This window comes from Drosophila grimshawi, unplaced genomic scaffold (assembly GCF_018153295.1).
Source record: "Drosophila grimshawi isolate 15287-2541.00 unplaced genomic scaffold, ASM1815329v1 contig_1377, whole genome shotgun sequence".
Classification (NCBI taxonomy): domain Eukaryota; kingdom Metazoa; phylum Arthropoda; class Insecta; order Diptera; family Drosophilidae; genus Drosophila; species Drosophila grimshawi.
The window spans coordinates 4,482,551-4,508,377 of record NW_025062900.1 but is presented as its reverse complement, the minus strand read 5'-3'; the positions used below and the strand labels follow the sequence as shown (position 1 = coordinate 4,508,377).

At 39.1% G+C, this 25,827-nt stretch overlaps 5 protein-coding genes across 7 annotated transcripts; 2 read left to right on the top strand and 3 right to left on the bottom strand.

Moving 5' to 3' along the window:
* Positions 1 to 7,221: 7,221 nt before the first annotated feature.
* LOC6562440 (tubulin-specific chaperone C) lies at positions 7,222 to 8,804 on the bottom strand. The gene is made up of 2 exons (XM_001989061.3): positions 8,587 to 8,804; positions 7,222 to 8,508 (listed from the first exon to the last, which is right to left on the bottom strand). The coding sequence occupies exon 2, from the start codon at positions 8,494 to 8,496 to the stop codon at positions 7,396 to 7,398; it is 1,101 nt and encodes a 366-aa protein (XP_001989097.1). The 5' UTR covers positions 8,497 to 8,508; positions 8,587 to 8,804; the 3' UTR covers positions 7,222 to 7,395.
* A 1,523-nt stretch (positions 8,805 to 10,327) lies between these two features.
* On the bottom strand, positions 10,328 to 21,465 carry LOC6562441 (nicotinate phosphoribosyltransferase). 3 transcript variants are annotated; one of them, XM_001989062.3, is made up of 12 exons: positions 21,210 to 21,465; positions 19,342 to 19,607; positions 17,802 to 17,972; positions 17,586 to 17,712; positions 17,097 to 17,180; positions 16,894 to 17,021; positions 15,027 to 15,167; positions 14,803 to 14,974; positions 14,078 to 14,440; positions 11,660 to 11,925; positions 10,615 to 11,024; positions 10,328 to 10,549 (listed from the first exon to the last, which is right to left on the bottom strand). In XM_001989062.3, the coding sequence occupies exons 2-12, from the start codon at positions 19,433 to 19,435 to the stop codon at positions 10,472 to 10,474; spliced, it is 2,034 nt and encodes a 677-aa protein (XP_001989098.2). In that variant the 5' UTR covers positions 19,436 to 19,607; positions 21,210 to 21,465; the 3' UTR covers positions 10,328 to 10,471. The 3 variants fall into 3 exon arrangements, with proteins under 3 accessions (XP_001989098.2, XP_032592437.1, XP_032592438.1); XM_032736546.2 differs by lacking the exon at positions 21,210 to 21,465 and adding an exon at positions 19,793 to 19,948; XM_032736547.2 differs by lacking the exon at positions 14,078 to 14,440.
* Positions 21,466 to 21,759: 294 nt separating this feature from the next.
* LOC6562442 (putative tRNA pseudouridine synthase Pus10) lies at positions 21,760 to 23,440 on the bottom strand. Its single transcript, XM_001989063.3, has 2 exons — positions 23,239 to 23,440; positions 21,760 to 23,167 (listed from the first exon to the last, which is right to left on the bottom strand). The coding sequence occupies exons 1-2, from the start codon at positions 23,356 to 23,358 to the stop codon at positions 21,791 to 21,793; spliced, it is 1,497 nt and encodes a 498-aa protein (XP_001989099.2). The 5' UTR covers positions 23,359 to 23,440; the 3' UTR covers positions 21,760 to 21,790.
* A 110-nt stretch (positions 23,441 to 23,550) lies between these two features.
* LOC6571521 (NADH dehydrogenase [ubiquinone] iron-sulfur protein 5) lies at positions 23,551 to 24,266 on the top strand. Its single transcript, XM_001997674.3, has 3 exons — positions 23,551 to 23,624; positions 23,809 to 24,035; positions 24,097 to 24,266. The coding sequence occupies exons 2-3, from the start codon at positions 23,823 to 23,825 to the stop codon at positions 24,187 to 24,189; spliced, it is 306 nt and encodes a 101-aa protein (XP_001997710.1). The 5' UTR covers positions 23,551 to 23,624; positions 23,809 to 23,822; the 3' UTR covers positions 24,190 to 24,266.
* Positions 24,267 to 24,337: 71 nt separating this feature from the next.
* On the top strand, positions 24,338 to 25,786 carry LOC6561718 (U5 small nuclear ribonucleoprotein 40 kDa protein). The gene is made up of 3 exons (XM_001989065.3): positions 24,338 to 24,521; positions 24,719 to 24,848; positions 24,910 to 25,786. The coding sequence occupies exons 1-3, from the start codon at positions 24,414 to 24,416 to the stop codon at positions 25,713 to 25,715; spliced, it is 1,044 nt and encodes a 347-aa protein (XP_001989101.1). The 5' UTR covers positions 24,338 to 24,413; the 3' UTR covers positions 25,716 to 25,786.
* The last annotated feature ends 41 nt before the right edge of the window (positions 25,787 to 25,827 follow it).

Below are 25,827 nucleotides of genomic sequence, written 5' to 3'. Positions count from 1 at the left end.
TCAATGGTGGGGCGCATAACAAAGAACCACTCGACTTGAATCCAAGAAGCAGATACTGCCCAGGTCGGAGGGCAAAATACAAGTTAAGTGTTCTCATGTATTTCTTTTATTGAAAACAAATTTTTAACAAATAGTCAATCCCAGGGTGTGGAACTTAAAAGGAAGACGCACCAAATTTAAAATATATTTAAATACTAAATTTTATATACAGATAAATGCTCTCATATAGCATATAAAATTCAGGCATATTTCTCCAGATGTCCCATCCACAAAATGTGCTCGGCTTATAGGGTATCTGCTCGTCTCTTCAGCTCGCTTTGAGCATCACAACATGCTTTTTTTTTGTGCCCTTTGGTTTTTATCTCCACTTGCAACCAGCAGCCCTCCACTTCGCATCCCGATCTCACCGCCTGGATGCCTATAATGGACAACGATTCGGTTTCTCTGTTTCTGTTGCTGTTTCTGTTTCTGTTGCCGCTGTTTCTTTGGTCCGAAAAAAGTTGAAGTGAAAAAGTTAAGCAATTAACAGGGCTGATAACTTTCGGGCCAGTTCGCAGTACTCTCTTTTCTGACTGCCTCTCACCCGCTCCCTCTCCACTGCCACCCTTCTCGAACACAGTCAGGCAAACGCATCTCTCTGATGGCATCGAGGGCCTGGACCTTAAGTCCCTCAGCTAAGAGTTTTATGGCCAAAAGGTTCGTATACAAAGAACCCCCCCCCTCTACTCTCCTCTCTCCTGTCTCCACTCTAATCCTCCTTCCGCCCGATGGCTGCAGCTATCCGGTCTTATGTGCTCATATGACATAATTGCGGCACGTAATTGGCCTGACAATTGCTGCAAGTACTTGAAAAACGCTTCGCTGCCCGCTTAAGTATGCTATGAAAATGTTTGCCACTCTTGCAACGCATTGTTTTCGGGTTGAATCATCCTCATCGCGGACCTTGTGGCATCATCATTATGTACTCCGTGACTCCAACGGATGACAATAATTCCCAGGAGCATCCTCACAAATAAATTTAACATGACTTTAAATTAATTCTGTTGATTTTGAACTCTTTTTAGTTGGGAAATTCATGTTAAAATTACATTTTAAAAAAAATCCACCAATACAAAGAAACAATGCACCGGCCTACCTCATATAGGAATTGCCATTGACCCTAATCAAGAGATAGAATGTTAAATTTTAACATTTAAGGGTATGTTAAAAGAAAAGAAAGAAAAACAACACCCACTAAAAAGTACAAAGCTTCAAAGCAAAATAAACACATCATTCTGTTAGAATAGTTTTGACATTTAATAAAACATTTTTACAAATCTATTCAGTTGCATAAACCTTTTTCCATGCCTCATCCCATAGATTAGTTTCAAATCAAAATATAAACTGAATTAATTTCATTTCAATTTCAAGCGAATGGTAATATTTATTTGTATAGAGTATTAAACAACTGAAGTTACAGTTTATTCAATTTTAATTAATTTCACAGCTGCTGTAATCCAGACACAGATTATTGACACAGTTTTTTCTCGAATTCGATATGTGTAACTCTATAGTCATTTACAACGACAACTACAAACAACAACGAAAAAGAAAGATAAATGTTACAGTGTTGCGTTGACCCCATAATTGTGGAAGAGATTATGCACAGCTTATCTGGCTTTTTTGCGCATTTTTCTGGTACAGTTTTTATGATGGCAATCATAGCAATAAGAACACAAATAATGTTCAAGTTGAAGTTGAAGTTGGTCATAAATTTGGTCGCGTTACGCCAAGATGACTTCATAAAGCGACAATACGCAAAGCATAATGCCAAATGCACTCCGAACGTTTAGGTGGAGGTGGTGGAGGCACTGGCGAATAACGGCAGACGGAAAGCACCGCAATGCAGAACAGACAGAAACAGACGATGACAATAAAAAAAAAGAAGAAAATGGCAAAAAATTGTTGTGTTTTGTGTCGTCTTCTTGGAATTGTCGTTCCAGACGACGCTGATTTATGCATGGCAGCGCAGGGAAAAAGAGAACTGAAGAGAGATAGGCTTGTGCAGTGTTGGGAAAGTGGGCGTATTTTGTCGTCTGCCTTATTTTCGATTTTGCATTGCAATATTTTTGGCTGAACACTTCTTGGGCGGCGACTGCCTTTGCCTTTGCCCCGCTTGTATGTCTACATGGAACGTTTACATTAAGCTCCAAGTTCAGCCCACACTCTCCATTCTACCGCTCTCCACTCTCCCGTTCTCCCTCTCACTCTGCTGTCCAACTCGATTGCACGCATGAAAAGCATTGCAAGTCAGCAGCGCGCACCAAACGAAAGCAACGAAGAGAAATTGCCAAAAAAAAAGCAAAGCAAAACGAAAACGCCAAAGCGAGCGGCGAACAGCAGCAGCAGAAGCATCATTGGAAACAACAACAAAGCGTTCATGCAAAAAGAAATCAGCGGAAGGGCAAAAAAGTAAAAAGGCCACAGTGCTGTTATCGCGTGTGATCGCTTGGCAATACCCTGTATAACTGAAATCAGTGCTGGTGGAAAAACTAAACTTCAGATTCCATTTATTTATTTTGCCTTTTAATATATATAAGAAAATACTTTTATTTTATCACAATTTCTTATAACCGATATTTATTTGGCTATTTGTCTGAGCACGCGAAAGCTCACCTACCGCTTATCGCAAACAAAATACTCTACACACTCTTACACATTTTTAATAGGGTCATGTTACACGAAAAAAAAAAAAAGGAAGGAGAAATGCGAAAAGAAAACGAATACCGCGATGAAGCCAAGGAGAACGCGTAGCTTACAAGCGCATTTCGATTATTGTTGATGTAATCATAATTTTTCATTTCCAAAGTAAACGATAACCCACGTCCCCCCGCACACCCCGCCAACTCCCTCTCCACCAACAACATAAAGAATCGCCGAGAATTAAACGAACTTTTCATTTATTTACACGAAACGCACAAGCTGCAGAATAACGGTTTTCGCGTTTGCTTTTTTTAAACGCGCGACGCGTCAATGATTAAAGCAAACAAACAGAGAGAGAGAGAGCAACAAGAACAACAACACACTGCTCCCATCTCCTCTCGCCCTTCTGTCCGATAGCCTGTAACAAAAGCTTGGAAGCTCTGCCACTGAGATTTCAGTAGCACCCAGGCGGATCCGACGACTGCGGTTGAAAGCTCCCAGCGTCTGTCTTGCATCATTAATTACAATTTGAGCTACGTACACACACAGACACACACACAGCGAAAGCAATTTGTAGCGAAAATATATCGGACAGGAGCAAAAGGCGTCACAAGTCCAAAAAAAATAAAAATTCATCGCCAACTGGGCGGCAGCGCTGACATTTTAATTGCACTGCATGATTGTGTAATTCGCTTAATTAATCAACACTTGCTGTTTGTTATTGTTACTGTTGTCTTTTTTTTTTGGCTATCAATATGTCGAAAAGTTTTTAAAGCAGATAGCAAATATATTGTTATATAATATTTATACATGAATCGTTGAGTTTTAAAGCTTAAAGCAAAGTTTAGCTTCAATGCTCAATGTTCACACACGCACAAACATAAATATCAGTTATCTCTACACCCACATACGCATATTGTTCATCATTGCAATGAAACAGAACATCTCTACACAAGCGTGGAGGGAATGGGAGACTATGGGCAGTTGTAATTGAAACCGTTAAAGCTTAGCTTAATGTAATTTGTGTGTATGTGTGTGTGAGTGAGCAGTAAGATAAATGACAGCACACACACATACAAAGGTTAATATTAATGCATAGGTGATGGTCAAGCAGCCGCTGCCTTATCGCAAATGCTGCGAATATTATCTGCGATAATGCGAAACGTAATTGTGAGCTATGCAAATGTGCGGACATTTCTGCTTAGCACAAACACACATATGTGGCTATTTAATTTGATAGTTTATCGAATTAATTTCAATAAACGGAAATTAGACAGCTGAACACTCCGTTGGCAACTCTCCACCCCTAATCAAGTTTTTTTTTCTGCACTACAGTTGGTAACGCGATACAGCTGTGAAGCACACCATAATTAACGGCACTAACACACACAGACACACAAACAGACACATGCAGGCACTTAATGAAAATGCGAAGTGCGACTGCAAATGGAAAAGTGGAAAATGGAAATTCTGTCAGCTCTCCTTGTCGATGGTCCTTCCAATGTCGCCAGACTAGACATTAGCTGGATTTGAGGGGATGGGGGTATCAAATTGCCCCTGCTATGTTGGCAACTTAATTGTGCTGCCAGCGCGAGAGAAGTGTGAAGAGTGCAATCAGTGCTAGCTGTAAAAAAAACCTGGTTTTGATATGAAGTAAACGTATACTAAATAAATGTATAAGTTTTTTGAAAACAGTTAATGAGAAATTGTCTAATTGTTTTCATATTTTCAGTTTTACTTTATTTATTTATATTAAATATCTTAAATTTTAAAGCTGCTAAGAGGAAAGCTAAAATTTACACAAAAAGAAAGGCTAAGTTTGCAGCACCGTGTGTGCGAGATAACCGCAAATTGCACACGCGTTGCCCGAATACAAGCAAAGCGCTCTGTGTGACTAATAGCAGATTATGCCTGAAAACTAAAGCCTGCCGGCAAATGCAAGGCAAAACTTTGCTCCACTCGCACATTTGCTAATAAATGTTTTACACCCTGTTGCCGACATTACAGTGCTGGCTGCTGCACGTTAATTAATTTTGTTAAATATTAAACCATATTAAACAACGCTTGCAAAAGTTTGTTTTATAATTAGAAACTGAAACTTTGCACGCGCCGTTAACATTTGCACTGCTGTTAAAAGAGCATGCTTTTAACTGGCTTAACAGTTGGTGTAATGATTGATCGGCGTTTAAAATAAACTATTGCCTACATAATAGCTGCAGCTGGTGCAAACTGCAAATATCTCTTTTACTCGGTGTATTTAATGTGCTCGTTGCTGGTTGTTAAATAGATATTAAATAACATAAATAATGACTTTAATGAGCATTTTTTGGGACAAGATGTTGTCTGTTAAAGTGCAAATTCGTTGAAAATAATAGCAAAAGGATGCAGTGCACAAAATCTAAAGAGAGGATTAGTAGCAACTTGCTGACTTATTCTCTTAATAAAATGTTTGTATTTTGTATATTATTTATTCTAGTTTTAAATTGCTGCTAGCAAGAAAGGGAGATAAGGAGAATTTTTATCTTGCGCCAGCCACTGAATGCATTCTTGACAATTCTCTCTTAAATTCCAAAACCTACGAAAATTTCTCCAAAATCATACCCAAGAAATTATCTCGAATTTAGGGCGGAGTACAGGGTATCTTCAAGCCATCCACCCCCGATTAACGCAAGTTTGCATTGCATTTAATTGCCTGACGCCCTGGTAATATAAACCGGCAATATGCCGCCCATCAGCAGAAGCCAAAGACAATACTCCAAGCCCGTATTCCGCTTTTAATTGCCGATTGTAAATGTTTTCCTTTTTTTTCTATGTTATCTAAGCTTTTGTCTCAGGCAGCTGCTGTTGCCGACCGCAACCACAGCAGCTTCAACACCTGCTAAACTGTTACCCCGACACCCTGTTTTGCTCTTCCTCTTTCATCTGTTGTTCTGCCTGTTCTCTGAGAAAAAAATAGTGTGTACACACTGTGTTGACGGGTGTAGTTCTGTGCTAGTTTGTGTCTGTGTGTGTGTAGCTAATGATGACAACTGTTGTAACACTGACAGCTTATTACATAACCTCACTATACTCACACACACACACACACTTACACGCTGTTGTGTAATTTGCAGTTCAATTACCCCGGTAATACGATTTCCCACAGTGTCTCAGCGGTGTTCCCTTCTCCCTCCCCTTATCAACCTACACATCGTGCACACATCTTCAAAATACTTGTCATGTAACTGGAATTCGTTAATTATTTTGACAGTCGGCCACACTGCTGACAGCAACAACAAAAGTCACACACACATATATACATACATACATACATGTGTTTACATATGTGTGTTCGTCAATTGCAGGTCGACGAATTAATACACTTACCGTAAATGTGAACAAGATTGTTGTTAATTGTTAAGTATTGAATTATATATTGGATATGTGAAGATTTGTAAAATATATTTATTTTATTTTATTTTTGTTTTGCTTAAGTTTGTAACATTATTTTTGTATATTATTTTATTGCATATATATGTGTTATTCTTATTTCTAATAATTATGTTATTATATAGTTAATTAGTAACTGAAATATTGCACGAACTGTTAAAAGTCGCAGTTGAAGAGTCACTGTTGTTAATAGCAGCACGCAGCTAACTGGTTTAACAGTCGCCGCAATGCTTGATCGATGAAGAAGGCAGTCTTTTTGGTCATTTCAAAGTTGAAATGTGTGAAAATTATTTATCTTCTGATTATTTATCATGTGTTTAACAAATATACAATATTATAAACTGAAACTTTACACGCGCTGGTATAATTTCCAGTTTGGGGGTCATTGCTTTTTGGGGAAGCATGCTGTTAACTGGCTTAACAGTTGTTGTAATTCTTGATTGTTGAACGAACATTTTGAAGCTTAAATATGTGAAAATCCCCGTCATTTTGATCATTAATCGTATGTATATAAGCTGAATTTAGTTGTTGACATCAATTTAAATAAAAATGCCATTAAGTGTGCTAAAAAAAATGCAAGTCAAAAGCATAGAAAACAGTAGCTTACTGTTTACTATTGTTGGTACATATACACATAGACAAAAGTATACATATACATACATGAAACAGCGACCTTATCTGTTATATAATAGAAGCTGGAACTTTTTGCATGCGCTGTTAAAATTTGCAGTTTGAGTCTTAGCTGTTAATAGCAGCATGCTGTACGCCGATTTAACAGTTGCCATAATTGTAAATTATATAAATAAATATATATATATATATATATATCCATATGCGCCCACAAAATAAATATACCCATAGCATATAGAGTATATATGTGTAATATATGCCCCCCTCTGAGACTAGACCAATTTGTAGCCATATGAAACTTGCACGAGTCGTCTTTGGGCTTCTGTAACTGTAACTGTAATTTGTGTGACAGTCGCCAGTGATGAGCATTTTGGCCATTTTGGCCAGCCACTGATTGTGGCCAAATGTGTCCAAGTTGTGGGTGTGTGACGGGGTGTGGGGCGTGAGTTTGAGTGTGGATAGAATAATATATATCAAGAATATTAACATGGATTATTTATTTGCGGTTTGTGGGAGATTGGATTATAGACTTATGAGTTATTCACACAGTGGCTGAAACAGCTCCACAAGCAGCAAGAGCAACACAAGCAGCAGCAGCTGCAAAGGTAGCAGCAGGGGGAGAAGCAGTAGGAACCCCCTCCGCTGAGGCAAATACTATACAATCTTGGCATCCTTTGCAACAGCTGAAGGAACAACATCAGCCTTGTTAATCCCCTCAAGAAATTGAGTCCGCTTCGCACTCCAATTGGGCGCCGGATGATCCTTGAGCACCGTCCAATTGGGGGAATGTACATCCGGAGATAGCCAATTGAAATCGGCAACATCCATATAATTATTCTGCGACTTATTCAGACCAGCTGCCAAATAGTCCGCCTCCAACTGCGGATAATCATAATTATAGACATCGATCTCAATTTGCTGGGAGTCTTCGATGATGGCGCGACACGTGACATGCAAATAGATTCGTGTTGCTTGCGAGGAATGCAAACGCAACTGTTGACAGGCAATGGCCAAAGTGCACTGCTGCAAGTGCTCCGCAAAGAATGAACGTGCCACGGGACCAGACAACACTGTGCATTGAGTGGCATTTGAGATTTGCACGGAGCCCGGATGACCCTGCAACTCCACCAGACAATTTGCCACATTTGAGATGGTTATATCGAGTCCATCGACTTCCGCCGCACGCAGCACAATGTGTTGCTGCCGCTGATCCGAAATTGTCCAACTAAATGTGGACTTTTGTTGCTCTGCTCCAGTCTTGTCCAGCTTTTTTTGTGGCAACTTTTGTTTAACTGCCGCCGTCGTTGTCTTCTTGCTGCTGAAGCCAAACTTCTTCTTGGGCATAAAACGTTGACGTGCTTCCTCTGTGGCGCCACTCAACGTATTCAACACATTCTGACAGGATTTAATCTTAAAATCTGAGAGAAACATTGTCGATGTGGTTAAGTAACGCTGCAATTCCTGTATTTCCATTGTGATCTCCGCGAAATGCTTGCCCAGATCGGGCAGGGGAGCATCTCCGCATCTGTCCAGCGCATTGATGCGTTCCTCAATTTCGTAGGCCCGCCGATTGAAGCATGTGGCAAAGTAATCGACGCCTTCGTTTTGTACCGTTTCCTTGCTGCGCTGCTCCAGTTTCACATCCAAATAATTCTGACGATCCTTGTTGCGTTTGTTCAAACGTTCCAACATGAAATCCTTACGTGCAACAGCCGCTGCATCATCCACACTATCCACATTTGGTTGCGACTCCATTTTTGATTCGAACTGCAAAATGGGCGAGTGTTAAAAATCAATTTATACTAAAAATGACAAATGATTTTTGATTGTCTTTTTTTTATTTACCCCCTCCTCAAAAATGTTGAGCAGCTGCTGCAAAATTGTTTACAAACGTCGCACTTTGCTCAACAAATTTTTAGTCACTTTACTGATTTGCTTTTAGATATTGCAAAATTATGTTTAATTTCGCGTTTAATTGGGATAAATCTTTTTAGCTGTTAATCTTCTTCACAGCTATAGAAAAAAACTCAATAAACAGTAAGCAAAAATTCACTTTGGGCGAGAGTTACTCATCGTGGGCTGCCAACCCGTGTGCAGTTGTATGCTCAGCTGGCAGTCGATTACTGTAACTGGCACAGGGAAGAGGAAGCAGCGGCTAAATGGCGCGCCCTTAATTGAATTTGAATTGTGGTTGGTTGAGCTGTCTCTGCAATATTTTACTGAGAATATTTATAAAATGAAATACAATTGTAATTTTGCGATATGTATAAATAGCAATATGCCATTAAAACAAGTTTATTTTTTGGAAGGGAAATTTGCCAGTTCCCCATAAAATATATGCAATGTGTAAATGGCAAGCAGCTGCATTAGACACTGATTTGGCATATTTTTCAGTGCTGTGTGCTTAAAATTATTTTAGTGCTTTGGTATTGCTGAGAAATAATATACATAGTGGAGTATTGCTTACTTCCTGGCTTCTTTTTGCTATCATTGCAGATTCTTTAAGTAGCCCAAAGACTGTATAATCGTTGCACTTCTTAAACACATGATTTCTGTTTCTTTTGCATATTCCGGAAGAATATGTTTCGAAAATGAAATTTTGATTGTGCTCCTCACGCACAGCTGTTCTGGAGCTGGCTGCGAAACAGTGTGACCAGTCATAGAAGAAGCTGATTGGCGCGCTATATGACCCAATTCAAATTGAGGTGTAAGGGTAAGTTGTTTTTAATTTTAAGTGTTTTGTTGTCATAATTAAAACAAGTCTTAAGCGACTTTAGTTCTTTAAACACTCTGTTCGCAAATGCTTACGCTTATTACAAAATTATGCAGAATTTAAACCGATTATCTAAGTATCCATAGATCTGTACTATCTCAAAATTAGCCAACTTGCTTAAATCAAAATCAAAAGACAAATATTCAGTTTTTTTTTTTTTTTGAAGCGCTCATTTAATAAACGTGTTTTAAATGTGTTGACTGTGTGTGTGTGTGTGTGTGTGTGAGTATATTGTGTGTTTTTGTATATTGCTTTCTGGTTTTACATATAGAAGATTGAACGTATTTACACTTGATTGATAATATTATTTATTACACATATACAATATACAGTAAGCATAACTAAGTTGAAAAATATGTAGTTAAGTGATTGTGCATCGATTTGTGCCGCCTAAATATGCAACTGGACTAATTAGCAAAACATTTGTACTTTAAAACGCATTGGTTTTTGTTTTTTATAAGTTTTAAGTTTTCACTTTTTTCTTTTGTTTGTGTTTTTCTTGTTAGCAACATACAACACTTAATGACTATAAATATTAAATACATCCCACTGATTTTTTTCTTTCTTTTTTTCTTTCGTCCTCTTTGCACTTAAGTATTCGCTTACAGTTAACGATATTTATGTGTGTGTGTGTGTGTGTGTGTGTGTGTGTGTGTAAGGCACGTGACACATTCCTGAACATGATGTGAGTATGTCTATATTATAGATTATATAGTTAAGTTAACACACATATACATATACACTATGTATCCAGCTACATGTATATAGTTAGTTATATGAATCTAGCAAAATTGGATTTAGTTTTTTTCCTTCTTTCCTTTCTCAAAATGTCACGATACGAAAACTTTTAACTTTTGTTTTTGCCCAGCAAATTGAAAATATTTAAAAAAAAACACCTTTAGGCGTCGTAAAATTGCTGTTTGCGGAATTTAGCCAAATGTAGGCTGCTTATATAGATCATGAGAGCTCCCCAATTGGTGCATTCTGCAGCCACAGATCGTGGATAAAGTTGTACAGATTATCGCTGACAGCAACCTAAAAGAATTATTGATAATAATTTAATAAAAGATAGAGTATGCGATAGTCGGGCTGTGTTTTACTTTGTAGGGCGTTGGATTTAGTGTGCGTTTGTGATCGTTGCGCAGCGTCTTCAGCGATATTTGCACCTTTTCGCGCACTTGTTCCAGTGTTGGCAGCATCTGACAAATTTTGCCCGCCTTCCAGTAGATCTTGTACAGAGATTCGACATGCGAGGGAATCACATAGGCCCGCTTCGATTCCTGGAACGGATGTCGGCACAACACCTTTTGGCCCACTGCGGGCGGATGCTCGGAGTCCTTTTGCAGCAAATCGATTAGGGCATGTCCATCGGCACTATATAGTCGATATGCATTCTTATTGCCAGGCATTGTCACCTTCTCTACATCCTGACTGAGTTTGATGCGCGCCTGCCCGTTGATCTCCACCAGCTTGTAGACACAGCCCAAGGCGGGCTGGCGTTGACAAGTCACTGTTTTCATAAGAAGAGTTAAGATTATATAGATTATTTTATAGACAGATGGATAGATAGAGATCAACATCGATCATTCCTCTGACTTCCTTAGTAATGATCTATCGAAAATTACCTTTAATTTATGGAGTATTTATTGATTGTCAAAGAAACTTTGGGTATTTATAAGCCCACAAAGTATATATGTTCTTGATCAGTATCAATAGACGAGTCGGTTGCATGAACGTTCCCAGAGATGAATTAACTTAAAACTATAGCTTTCCAATTGATATTTAATATAATCCGACTTAATATTTAGTAAATACATTCATGCTATGCTACATGCTACTTCCCATATAGACAATCTATCTAAAATTAGTTTTAAGTTCAGTTATACAAATATATCTGGTCTTCCAGTTTACGATAAATCGAATATAATTATTTGTTGCAGGTAATCAAACTGAGTTGACTTTCCTGCGCTTCTGGTTCTGAATTTCAATCGGTTATTTTCGGTTAGGGTTTGATTCACTGTCAAGCAATGAAAGCAAGTTGAACTTCATTTCCTGATCTTATTCTGAGATTTAACTGGTTAATTCCGGCTAGATTTCCATTCCTATTCTAGTTCTCTATTTCTATCTTTCAGTCTAAAAACTCACCCAAATGCGTTCCAATGCCAAAGCAATCGATCTTGTGCCCTTGCTCGTTCAGGCTGAGTATGGTGTCCTCGTTGATGTCGTTGGAGGCGACAATGGTCAGCTTGTTGAACCAGGGCACCTTGAACCGTTCGGCGACCTTTTCAAAGGCCTCGCGAGCCAAACACGACAAATAGGCCAAGTCCCCTGAATCGATGCGTATGCCAAGCGCATAATAGCCCAGATCGTTTAAGGCCAGGGCCACAGCGCTAAAGTTGAGCAGTCCACTCCTAGAGAAAGTCGCAGAGAGGGAGAGAGAGAAGAAAGAGAGGGAGAGAGAGAGGAGGAGAGAGAGAGAGAGAGGGAGAGAGAACAAAGTGAGCGTGCATTAGAAAACAAGTGTGTGAAATAAGAGCCAAAAAAAGTGCTGCTTTTGTTTGGGATTTTTCTTTTTTTGGAAATTCAAGTCAACATCTTTTCTTTTTTTTTACTACCAAGCACAAGAAAATTGGTGCAGTGTTTTTTTTTTAAATATAAAAAATTGCATTTGCCAGGTGTATTCTATTTCTAAGTTATTTGTTAAAAAATCTGATTTTTTTGGGGGAGACACAACTCAAGCTTCAATTACTGAAAGCCATGCAGTGTGCTCTCTCGGACGTTTGATAAATCTTTAAAACTAAGTAGATATATATAAGTATTTATATATATATAAATATTTAATACAAAAAAAAACACACACAAAAAAGTGTTCAATAAACCACAACAATTGTCAAATGGTGGAAAGGAAAACGTAACAAAAAATTAAAGTAAGGGGAAACTGTGTTCGAGAAATATAATTAAAAATAATATTAGCAGACATTAATACATATATATTAAGTATGCAGTTGGATGTATGCAACATTAGGGTGATTCAGTATGTATTTTTTTTGTTCAATTATTTTTTTGCTTTATGTTTTATCGCAAACTCATTTCTCATTTCGCAACATTTTGTTAAAAGTTCATTGAGCATCGGTGTGAGTGTTATATGAATGTATTTGTGTCTTTTCGAATATTCGTTTTTTGTATGTTTATTGTTTGTTTGATTTGTTTTCCTTTATGCTGGAGACGTGTTTTACATACCTCTTCCAAAATAGTGCCGGGAAGTCATTTTTACTGTGTTAAATGGGGTAATTTTCTTTCTTTTCTTTTTGTTTTTCTTTTAGGTTGGTAATTTTTCAATTTTCAAATGTCACAAATTCACGTAGAGTAAATCAAAAATCATAATGAAATGAAAATGTTGAGTACACAAATGAAAAAGCGAATCAGTTGGTTAGTTAATATTGAAATATTGAAAGCTTCGATAGATAAGAATATAAATAGAGTATTAAGTGGCCCAGCATTTAGTTTAAGAGGTTTTTGAAAAAAATAGACATTATATATTATTATTATTTAAAAAATAAAGCTATCAGCAAATGGTACACGGTATATATTTAAGGTAAGCCGAAGATAATACCTTAGTCCACCTAGGGACACCTCAATTTCCTTATAAACTTAAAAAACCGACAGAGCTATGTAATATTTTTTTTGCTTAAATAGTTTTAAAGTTTTCTCACTTAATTTTTTTAAACTTTTTTTAACAGCATTATCGTAAAACTCAATATACATATTCGTAATCGAATAGCGCCAAATATACCGGAATTTTTACAACAATTTTTATACGGGAATCGGAAACTAAATTCGCTGCGGTTATATAAGATATATATATATATATATATATATATATATATATATATATATATATATTAATTAAATTATAGTACCCTCTGAAACTTTCAATTCTTATTAATTATACAACCTTATTTAATTTAAAAGCCAAGCTCTGATAATATGTTTAGTGAAAGTTATATCACCTTTATAGATATTATTATCTTAAAGTAAAATCAATAAATTAAATGTTGCAGTAAATGCCGGGCACAAAATAATAAAAGTGGCACAAAATAATAAAGATTTGAAAGGCATAAGAAAGGCATCAATAAGGCACATCACCTGCTTTGCATATTGAGCGGACCAAAGGGGTAAGCAAATACCGTTAGCCTGGGCTTAGACCAATACATGAAGCACATACATACACATATACATAGTTAGGATATTACATATATGTAGTACATATGCATAGAATTTTGAATTTAGCAGCAAATTAGTTTAGTATTCAGTTTTTTTTTCTTTTTTTGGTACAGCGCATTATATGATGAAGGATGAGAATGATATTTTAGTTAGGGGCACTCATGCACGAAAAAAACAAATAACAAAACATGTGAGGGATAGCAGGGAGTTAGTAGGAGTTAAACAAGACAAGAAAACAAAAGACGAAACGAAAACGAGAATGGCAATATGAGAAGAGAAAATAAGAGAAGAGAAAGAATCGGTTTTTGGGAGGGGGTGCTTTGGGCATGTGACATTTACCTGAATGACTTCTCGACATATTTTGGTAGGTAGGCTGAAGTGATTGTTGGAGTCACAGGTGTTGCAGTTGCAGTTGCACTTGTTGCACTTTCTGTTAACGTTAGCTGGACACCATTTGTGGCATTTAAATGCTCGGAATGCCCATTGATCTTGTGTCCGTTTGCTAGTTGGCCATTTGTGCGCGGTGTGGCAGGTGGCGTTGGAGGAGCGTTGTTGCCGCTGCCATTGCTGGTACTGTTGCTGGCACTGATGCTGCCACTGCTGCTGCTGCCATTTGTTATTAGCTGACTCTGATTCTGACTAGATCTTGATTTGATATCAGTTTGTACGTATGAGACTTGTGTGACTTGTTCTGTTTCTCGGCTGTTGGGGAATACTTGTTTAATAATTATTACCAAAAGAAGCACAACAAAAGCGCACAAAACGAACACAACTCAAAATCTAGAAGGGTAGACGAGACACACGATATATAACTATGCATATATCTATATATATATATCTGATCTATGTAAGTATAAACTGCAAGTTGTTATTGTTGTAGCTGTTAAACTGTTGAGTTAAATGGTGCTCTCAAATCCATACTTGAAAGTTGTAAACTTACGACAAAAAACCAAAACGCAAAAGAATATTGAACAAAAATAAAATCGAAAAATCGAAAAACGAAACCAAAAAAACAAAAACACAACCAAAACCGTTCCGAGAGAATCAGCCTAAAAGCGAAATACCTCTTAACATCGTACGTATCGACAAGGGCCATAAATCCATCCGGAAATGCGATGGCATACGAGACCATGGCTGCCAATTCACCCTCACTCGACTCCTCCGTGGACACATCGAGGACATGCGACAACATTTGACGATGACGTATCGCATGCTCCAGCAGATCCTCCATCACACCTGTTTTATATATATATTTGTATACATTTGTATTTGCTTTTATTTCACTCACCGGTTTGCTTGTGCTTCAGCAGACGCGTCTTCAGCTCGCCAACGCTGCTGAAACTGGTGATGTAGGCGTGTGCATGAGTACCCTTAACGGGTATGTTAAACAATTTGCCAGCAAGCACATTGGAGGTGCCATCAAAACCACCTAGAATTGAGATAGATAGTTAGACAGATGTACGTAGATAGACGACATGTAAAGTTCAACTGTCTTAGTTATAGTTAAATCAAATCTCCTGGAAGATTTACTTATCCATTTCAGTTTTTATAATTTGCGAAATTCATAAATGAAATTTATAACAAGCATCGTTCCAGGATCAGTAAGAGAATGAGAATAAGAACCCGATGGGCAAATAGTACAAATTGTTTTTGTACTGATTTTACTTTATTCAGATGAATCCAGTTATTGGGAGACCATACACAAGATTCCTATTGAAGAATAAGACGCACAAGTGAAATATAAACAGTTTTGGAATCGACAAATTCTTTCGATCGAAATATGCTTGTCAAACTTAAGTTTAGAATCTAAAAGAACAGCCGATTCAACACCAAATTCAATACGATCATCTGGCTAAATCATTGTGCTATATCCTTATGCAGTTCTCAGGAGCTTAACGCATTGAGATGTCTCCGACTGCTTGCTCAAAATCACTAGCGTAGTCGATCTTTCTGTTCGTCCTCCCATCTGTCCCTTTGTCGGTCCATCTTTTCGTGTAGCACACATCGAAATTAAGAATCTCTTCCAAATTTCTCCTCTTTAAATCTGTGGTTCTGCTGATATTTGAGAAATATGCCTACCATCAGACTGGGATAGTAGGAAACCCTACATTTGTGAGGAGCATCATAGCTCTCAGGGCCCTACTTCAATTCAATATCAAGCGAACACCTTGAGAAGCTTTAAAACCACTCCCACACACTGGCGCAAAGTATTGGCGAGAGCATGAATTTGAAGAGCATTCGACACCACTGTGTCATGGCTGCCCATCAAAAATTGCAAGGGTTTCTTCTATTTTTTTTTGGGAAGACCTTGGATGCCAGTTGGACGCACGCGACTCTATCGATTGAGAATCGAGGGAGCCCAAAAACAAGAAACGAAAAAACACCAGAAATTCACGGATATATAATTAAACGCATTGCAAAGTTTAAGCGATTTTTCGTTATTGTTGCACAAAAACCAACACACAATTTTGCTTCTTCTTTTTTTGGGTGTAGAATGTAGGCAAAGTTACGATGTGTGAGCGCCAATTGAAAATGGGTGCCAGTTGGCGCCGGGCACCGTTGGAGACGGCAACGACGATGATGACTAGGACGACCCCACACATGTGCAGCAGAAGGTGGCAAAAAGTTTTCCAACTGTTTGCTGCTGGTTTTTTTTTCTTATTTATTTTTTTTTTTGGGTGCCATTGCGTGTGCCACCCACTTTTTAACACATACAAGGAGAGTTCTTGAACTTTACAGCGGAGATAGGGTTGAGATAGAGGGGCGTTGGTAGAGCAGAAGTTGGTGGAGTAGGAGTTACCATAACTGGGCGGGCAGAGCCACCACATCGAGTGACAGTGACACGTGCTTTGCATGCAAGCACATCATAAAGCACAAAAACAGAACAGACTCAAACAATATGAAATTGATGACTACAACAAGCCATAAAATATAAACTATAATATATATATATATATATATTTTATATATATATACATTTTGCCACTGCATCGATCAATGCGCAAGCTGAAGGCGCTATTTTGACGGCGTGTTTCTTTTGGCTCTGTTTTTTTTTTTAATTGATTACGAGCCGCCCTGCATGCAATTTGGCAATGCCAAAAAGGAAAATCCAAGCAATACACACACATTTGACCTTAGTTGTCAGTTCGGCGTACCTGTGTAGGAATACTTTGATGCGGATAATCCGCCATCCGGTCCCTGGGCACGACGCAGCCCAAACTCCAACAGTTTCACATGTTTGCCAGCAACCATGCGATAACGCGCTGCATTCGTCGCCATTAAGCTGGAATCGGCAAATAGAAAATAAAAGTTGATAGATGCGGATATAAATATAGATAGATAATATTTGATCACTCACCTGGCATAGTTGACGAGCGTGAGCAGCGTTGTCTCCAGCAGTTGTACAATTATCAAAGGTCCTTCGATCTTTATGATGGGCACACTGAAGAGCATATAAATATAGATTAGATTAGATTTAAAGCATAGCGATATTTTAAGTACTTTTGAGTTCTCTCTAGTTGTAGAGGTTAACACATTGAGCAATAATCATAGTTAGAATGCAGATAGAGCAGATTATTGGGCATAGGATATTACTCAAGAGATGTATCTAAACAAGTTAGAATGCTCTGGTCTCTTATCACTTATATCAACTAGTTTCTACAGATGGACGGACTCCACTGTTGATGATGATGAACAGTATATATACTTCGGATATGCTTTCTTCTGCCTGCTACACACTTTTCACACAACTTCCTCATACCCTTATTCATATTAATGGATTCAATATGAACATATGTTCAACTCATTTATCAGCAGTCCGAGAAGAATGCCACCAATATGAACTCACCGGGGAAATGCGACAGTGCCCTCATCGATGGCATAGAGTGTAACATCATGGGCTGTTAAATTGCCCAGATACTCGAAAAATTCGTTCTCAATGCCCTCGGGCAATGTTTGCCTCAAATACTCGATATCTGTAAAATCGAAATATAAAAATTATCAAAGTGCATAGTACAATTATCAATAAAAAACATAATAATAAAAATTGAACAATCAAACTCACCGCTCTGCGAATAATGAAAGCTATCCAAAAACTTGAGGCACTCCTCCAGACCGGCAAAAATGGTAAATTCACCGTGGAATGGATTGTTGCGAAAGAATAGGTCAAAGACCGCCTGGTCGTCTGTTTTGCCCGATTTCCAGTAGGCATATGCCATTGTTATTTGATACAAGTCTGAAAGAGAAAAACATCGATAAGCATAGACACACCTGACGATTAACCCAAAATAAAAAACCAATAAAGATATGAGAGCTACCGCACATACAGATTTAATCATTAAATGAACCCAAGCGATAAGATACGACCAAAGTTCAACTCGTGTACATAATTTGTAGTGCCTCAGGGCAATTGCAATGCAAATTCTTATCTACAATTTGCAAGTAAAATAAAACTCAAAGATCATCTATTTACATACATATAAATAACTACATTGTGCCTAGACAAAAATAGATAAAACTACAAATTCTAAAAACAAAAATAAGGAAATAAACAAAGCGTAAATGCCAAATAAAAGTTTTGCACTATTTTCAATTTTGTTAGCAAGTATATTCAAGCATTTGAAGCCTAAGAAACCCCATTCTGTTAAAACTTATATCTTCTAACTAATATTTAAATAGATATATATACATATATATACATTTGTTGTGGTTTTTGATGAGTTTCTGCTAGAGATTTGAGTGTTTGCAGGTCAGTGCAAAAGGCATTCAAGTTATTCATAAAGAAAGTGAATCACACATCTAAAAAGTACGTGATGCATTGCAATTGAGAGAGAATCGTATAAATGGAATATTTTCTTTCTTCTCACTTACAAAATCTAAAGTGATTTTTTTACAGGAAATTGCTTAGGGCTTAATCAATAAATCTTTTTGTGAGAAGTAAGTTATAATTATATAAGTTATAAATATATTTCCTAGAAACATTTTAAAAAGTCGTAAAAAGATCAACGATAATTATATATTTATATATATATGTAATGTCGACTAGGAGAACCATAAAGCCAAGTTTGTCTTTCAAAAGACGTACTTAGCTTAAGCTTAGCTTATTTAAACTAACATTGTGTAATTGGTAAATTTGAAGTTAGTCGTGATTTTCTTAACTTATCTTGATGAAATTTGAAGACCTTATCAATATCATGTTTGGGTGAAATAAACTTATTGATAAAGATATATTTTTAAAATTATGGCTCTGATTGTTTTGCTAAACAATTTTGGTCGATTTCAAGAAAACGTAGAAAGTATTGGTAAAATGAAATAAACTTGATCTTCATTTGTTATATGAGAATTTATATTACAAATTTCAAGTCTCTCGCTTTTATAGTCTCTGAGATTGGCGCACTTCGGATGCTAATCCAGACTATATATGCTTAACAGCATATTGCAGATTTTTCACATATTTATCCATTTTCTATGAGTTGAGATTAATTACCTATAATTAACACAACGAACCCAAATCCTGCAGAACTTATCAGCGCCTCAGCTTTTAATTGCTGTTATAAATACATATCTATATATAGATTATGCATATATATATAGATGTTACTTACCGGTAAGCAGAGGCTGGACAACGCCATTCTGATTCATTCGTCCGCGATCCATAAATTGTCCGCCCGAATTGCAGCTAGGTTCACGGTCATTCATGATCACAATATATTCAAATCGTTGTTGTTCCTTATTTATGGAGTATTTATATTTATTGAATATGTAAATAGCTCTGATTAAATTAATATTCTTGCAATTTTAATTCAAAAAGCCGTTGAACTTTTACGCCAACTGCAGCTGTTGTTGTTGTTCTTCTTCTTGATTTGTATATCTGTAAAATTGAACATTAAACGCTTTAATTTGTGTTTGCCTTTTTTTCTAATTATGTAGAGATGTTTTGAGTGACGTAAGCAGCAGCAGCAGCAGCAGCAGCAGCAGCAGCAGCAACTGCAAATTAAAACACTCTCTTCGAATACTGGGTTAATTAAATGCAAAAATTTACAAAAACACACACACACTAATTCAAAGTTATCAGCGGATATCGAAGGTTTTGCATACAAAAGTCTTCTTATCAGTCGGTTTATCAGACGCAGACGCATTCGCAGACGCAGACAGAGACGGAAGCACTGGGTCAGCGCCAATGACAATTATCAAGTCGTCCACGCGTTTTTGGACACTATCAACACTATCAAATTCTTAAATATTTTTATATACATATATTTGTTTTTTGTTTTCCTTTTTTGTCGCGCGATCAAAACTTTTTCGCTTAGCGTTTCAAGCTCAACTGAAATGAGCTGAGGCAATCGAGTTAATGCCGAGCGAAATGCTGAGTGCTGAGTGCTGCTCAATGCGTTTTTCTGTTTTACTGTTTTTTCTGTAGATGCAGCGCAAATATGGACAAAAAATTTGCTTGCTGGGAGAATTTGTTGATTGTTGTTACTTAGCAGCCGGCAGGAGTGAGTGGTAGACGTGGGGGAGAGAGGAGGGGTTGCTATCCCCCATCCCGAAGAGAGCGACAGAATAAACGAAAGAGAGTGAAAAATAGCGAGAGTTTGGGTTTGGCGGGCTCTGCAATTTGGCTTTTTAGAGACAAACGCGAAGATGATTGTGAAAAGCACGACACGAAAAATAGTTTTTTGTTTTGCATGAACTTTGGAGCTGTTTTAATTATTGTAAATTGCCTTATCAATATAGTTTGTAATATAAAACAATTTGAAAACAGGAAGTAAATAACTTTTTCCAAGATCTTTTGAGCTCATTTCATGATTCCATATTAGTTTATAGTTTGTAGTTTAGAACAATTTAAAAGCCCGACACGCAAAATAGTTTATTGCATGAACTGTGCAGCTCTTTTAATAATTCAATATATTTCACAATTCAGAATGGTTTATTATGTACTGTTCTCATTATCTTGTTGATATAATTTAGAATTTCTTAATCAACATTGTATTTGTTTTTGTATTGATTATCATTGCTCCAAATTATTTCGATAAGTTGCAACACACACGATAAACGATCCGTGCGTACCGATCGCCACTCGTGTCACGCACGCGGCCGACTCTAGTTTGGCGGGCTGTGCTTTATTTGGGTTTGTTTATTTCGGCTGCTGTCCGACGATGTCTGTCACGATGTCTGCAGCTGCTACTGCTGCTGCTGTTGCTGATTCTATTGATTATTATGTGCTGATGTCGTCGTTGGCCCCAACATGTTGCACACTGGCAGCAGCGCAGCATTAAGCCAGTGAAGGTTGCCTGAAGGTCGGCGGGGCGCACACACGAACACGCACGCATACAAACACACACGCGCTGCTGGGCGGGCAAGTCAAGAGACGTACTCAAAGAGCAAAAAAAAAGCGGCGCATATGTTGCAATTGTATGTGTGTATGTGTGTGTTGTCACTGCTGATGCAATGTGCAACTGATTGCAACACTCACTTTCACTTTATCTGCACGTTTCAATTCATAATTAAACAAATTGGCGACTGCCTATTTATTCTGCCTTATTTATTTAGATGAACATTTGCAGCAGCAGATGTTCGCAGAGCGGCGTTTTCAAACACTACGCAGAGAGACACACACATTAAGGTTAAGATGCTGCTGCTGCTGCTGCACACGCGAAAATAGCAAAATAAACGCCAATAACTTCAATGGTTAAAGTTAAAAGCAAAACGCAACTAAACAAATCAGTATGCGACTAGCGAGCGCTCTCAGCTGATAAGAGAGCGGTGCTGTCCACTTGCTGACACGCGCAACGGCAGGTTGACATATGTACGAGGTGCGCGCTCATTGAGCACGCGCATGACGTCACAGCTGACAAAGGGTTGGAAGTTAGTATGAATTTGACTATTATTTTGATTAAGCTATGATATGTAAAGTGTTGGAAAGTAACTATGAATGCTTTTTATTATTCTTTAAAGCGATGTTCCTTAACAAACACGCCTTTAATCCATCGAAGCTTCCAACAGTGCTCTAAAACGTTATGGTATTTGAAAACAACAAAAAAAGGAGCGCTTTATTTATGTCACTTCAATTTCAGTATTATTTACATCCGCTGGCCAATCCAAATCGATGCCAACTACATCTAACGCTACGATATCGATGGGTTTGCCAATTATGGAAGATATGGATGGAGTTGTGCGTCCAAATTCACCATGAACCAGTTCCTTGATGTAGGTGCCCGCCTGGCTGACCACATCGATGATGAGCAATCGTCGATTCTCGCGTTGAACACGCGCTTCGACACTGAATATGGTGCGGGGTCGAGTGTGAAGCGGTCGTCGATGCAACACTCGAATTGGAGTCTTCTGTTGTATATCAAAGCTGTCAGAGATTTGCAGCTTTTGCAATATGTCCAATGTGACTGGTTCTTGGAGCACGCACAGAGCACGATAATATTTACGCTTCTGTTCCTCGCCCGTTTTAATGTGAGTGAGTTCCTCACGCGGAACAACTTGTAGATTATGTATGGATACTTTGCCAGTGCAATCGACGGCCTGCTCCATGGCCAGTGCTTGCTGACGAGTCATGCTACTCCTGCGGGCATTTGGTATTTCCAGGACAAAGGGACGTCCTTTGCCCAGGCAACGCACATCCACATCTTCCCTGCCACTGGACATGAATGTGATCTTCTCGGGCGTTTCAGTAAAATATGCTGCAACATGTCGTACAATAATCTCCTCAATGCTATCCTCCATGATGCGCTGCCCATGGAGCACCCAAGGCGTATGCGACAGCTCGCGACTCAACTTACGATAGCGTCCAGCCACACAAACAATGGGACCCAGCAGCTCGATGGATTGCAGCTGCAACGGATCCATTACAGCCGGTGGTGGTATGGGCAGATATTGCTCGAAGAGATCGCCTTTGATGCGTGACGGTTGGTATTGTTTCTCGAGCAGTCCACGAGAGATTTCCACACGTCTGTGGTTCTTGGCGGGAAATGCTGCACGATTGAGTTCACTGAGTTTGGCCACAACATCCTCCTCCGAGCTGTGTCGCAACTCAATGTTGATCATCAGTCCATTCGCATCGTATTCCCTGCCCAGCTTGGCACACACAATGGGATGTAGAATTAGTTTCACAGCCTCCTTTATGGGCACATCGGGTGCATTGTGATCCGCCACAGAGGAACGACCAAATTTCCGTTGCAGTGCAAACCACATGGATAACTGACGCAGCTGTAGAGTCATCGGCATACTGATAGCCAGAACGATGCCGTCGCTATCATATTTTGCGAAATCGGAATCAAGAATCCCCTGGATCACTTGTCTTTGCAAATCCTCCGAGAAGAGGCCCAGGCAAATGGAGCATATGCTCAGGCGTTGCTTCTTCAACGGCTGCTCATCAGTGATCTCGTCCACAACTATAGTGATATCGGGCACTTTAACATCCAGCTAGAATTAAGATATTATCTCTTGTAATGTGGCTAATATTTTGGTAATGGATTTAAAAGTGATTTGCCCACGCGCTTGAATGTTTGCTGCATATCGCGATATTCGTTGCCGCGCGCCTTCAAATAACGCAACTGACACACGCGGCAGACGCCACATGACTCTAAGTAATCAATCAGTTCCTGGTTTTTCATATTATTTCAATTGTTAACTCAAAGCGAAATTGAATCGAAATGCGAGCAGAAATTATAAGCCTCCAACTGTAAACAAAACGTGCAACCAAAGCTAAGTTTGTCAACACTCATTGCCTTTTTGAGTCGTGTGGTGGTTGGTCGATAGAACAGCGAACAGCTGTAATGTATCGATAGTGCTCATTTCTCGAAGTGTGCCCAACTTCAGCTACAATTAATCGGTCATCTATTGTCAAATATTCCTATTTTTCGTTTTATTGGAATTTAAGGTGCGTTTTAGGTGCTTAAGTGCTGTTTTTGTACGAAACTCGACTTGGAGTGCTCCCCCAGTAGCCGCCAGTCACATTGACGGTCCTAAGACAGCAGTTAAAAGCATTGTTATTGTTACGTCACAGAGCACAGGCTCCAACTGGAAAACACAAATAGTACAAATTCATTATTAATTTTCAGCAGAATTTGCCCACAATATGTCGCTGACGCCCTTCCTGCGCCTGCCACTCACCGATTTGACCGGTTGTCTGATCAATCATCAAACCTACGATAAATGTGGCAAATTCGAAATGAAAATGATGGACTGCCTGGAAGCCTACGGCTTGGAACGCGGCAAGAAGATGTGCGCCGATCTCATCGGCGATTTCCAGGAGTGCGTCGGCATGCAAAAGCAGATACTCCGCTTTCACGTTAGTTGAAATTACTACTACTATATATAAATCAATAATAAATTCAACAATATTTTTTTAGGCCATGCGAAATGAGCGCTACAGGCAATGGCTGGCCGGTGAGCGCAAGCGGGAGGATCTCTTTGCGGAACCACCACGTGTAGATGCATATTAAGCTGCTGGCAATCGGGGAATAATAGCATATGTTTAGCCCAAATATGTTTTAAAAATAAATGAAAGTTATGTACGAAAGAGTTAATGTTTCTCTTGTTTATCGTTAGTGTTGGTCAACGCGTGCATGCAGCCCACCACCATCTGTCAGCGAGTTGGCAGCACTGCCATTTGTTTTTGGCCGTCGAAAAATTGCTCGCAAACGTTTATAACAATTTTAAAGTTAAAATGGCCACAAAACGACCCAATAATAGTGTGGTGCTTGCACAGGACCCAAAGCGCAGTAAAAGCGAACTTATTGCATACACAAATCGCGATAAGGCGCTGCTGGAAGCGGTAAGCAAAGCGGCGTAGAAGAAGAAGAGCGGGCAGAAACTGCATTTTGTAGAGTGCAGTAAAAGTATACGACGAGAAGATACCCTGTTTACATACAAATATAAAGCTCACACAGCGGCACATGAATATATCAACATATATTTAAATTAATTATATTATTGTTGTATAGTTAATTTAATTATACCCTATGTTTGCAGGGCGTGCGTCGCACTTCGAATCTGGAGGCGCCCATAATGCAGCTGGAGGGACATGAGGGCGAAATCTTTACCACAGAATTCCATCCGGAGGGGGAAATGTTGCTCTCTTCCGGTTTCGACAGGCAGCTGTGTAGGTGCAACTATCACAATTGCAGAGGATGCCCAAACTTAAAGATTTCCCCTCGTTGCAGATATCTGGCAAGTGTACGGGGAGTGTGAGAATATAATGGCCATGTCTGGTCATACGGGCGCCGTAATGGAGGCTCACTTTACGCCGGATGGTTCGCACATTTTCACCTGCTCCACGGATAAGACGCTGGCCATTTGGGACATTGTGACGGGTCAGCGAGTGCGACGCCTCAAAGGACACACGAACTTTGTGAACAGTGTGCAGGGTTCGCGGCGGGGTCAGCAGTTGTTGTGCTCCGGCAGCGATGATCGCACCATACGCATCTGGGATGCGCGTAAAAAGCAGGCTGCCCATTGCCTGGAATCGCCCTTTCAAGTGACAGCGGTTTGTTTTGGCGACACCAGCGAACAGATCATCTCGGGTGGCATTGACAATGAGCTGAAGATTTGGGATATACGCAAGCAGCAGGTGTTGCATCATTTGCGCGGACACACGGACACCATTACGGGTCTGTCGCTGTCGCCGGAGGGCGATTTTGTGCTCACCAATGCCATGGATAACACGCTGCGGGTGTGGGATGTGCGTGCGTATGCGCCCGGCGAGCGTTGCGTCAAAGTCTTCCAGGGACATCAGCATAATTTCGAGAAGAATCTTTTGCGTTGCGCCTGGTCACCGGGCAGCGATAAGATTAGCTCCGGTTCCGCCGATCGGCATGTGTACATCTGGGATGTGAACACCAGGCGCATTCTCTACAAGCTACCCGGGCACAATGGCAGCGTTAACGATGTCGATTTCAGTCCGCGTGAGCCACTGATTCTCTCCGCCTCCAGCGATAAGACTTTGTACCTGGGCGAAATCGAAGATTAGTCTGAGCTCCACTTTTTAAGCAACAACTATAGCTAGTTTTAAGTCCAAATAAAGTCGATGGAAAAAAGCTACATTTTATTTCTAAACATTTTTATGCTCCACTTGACTTATA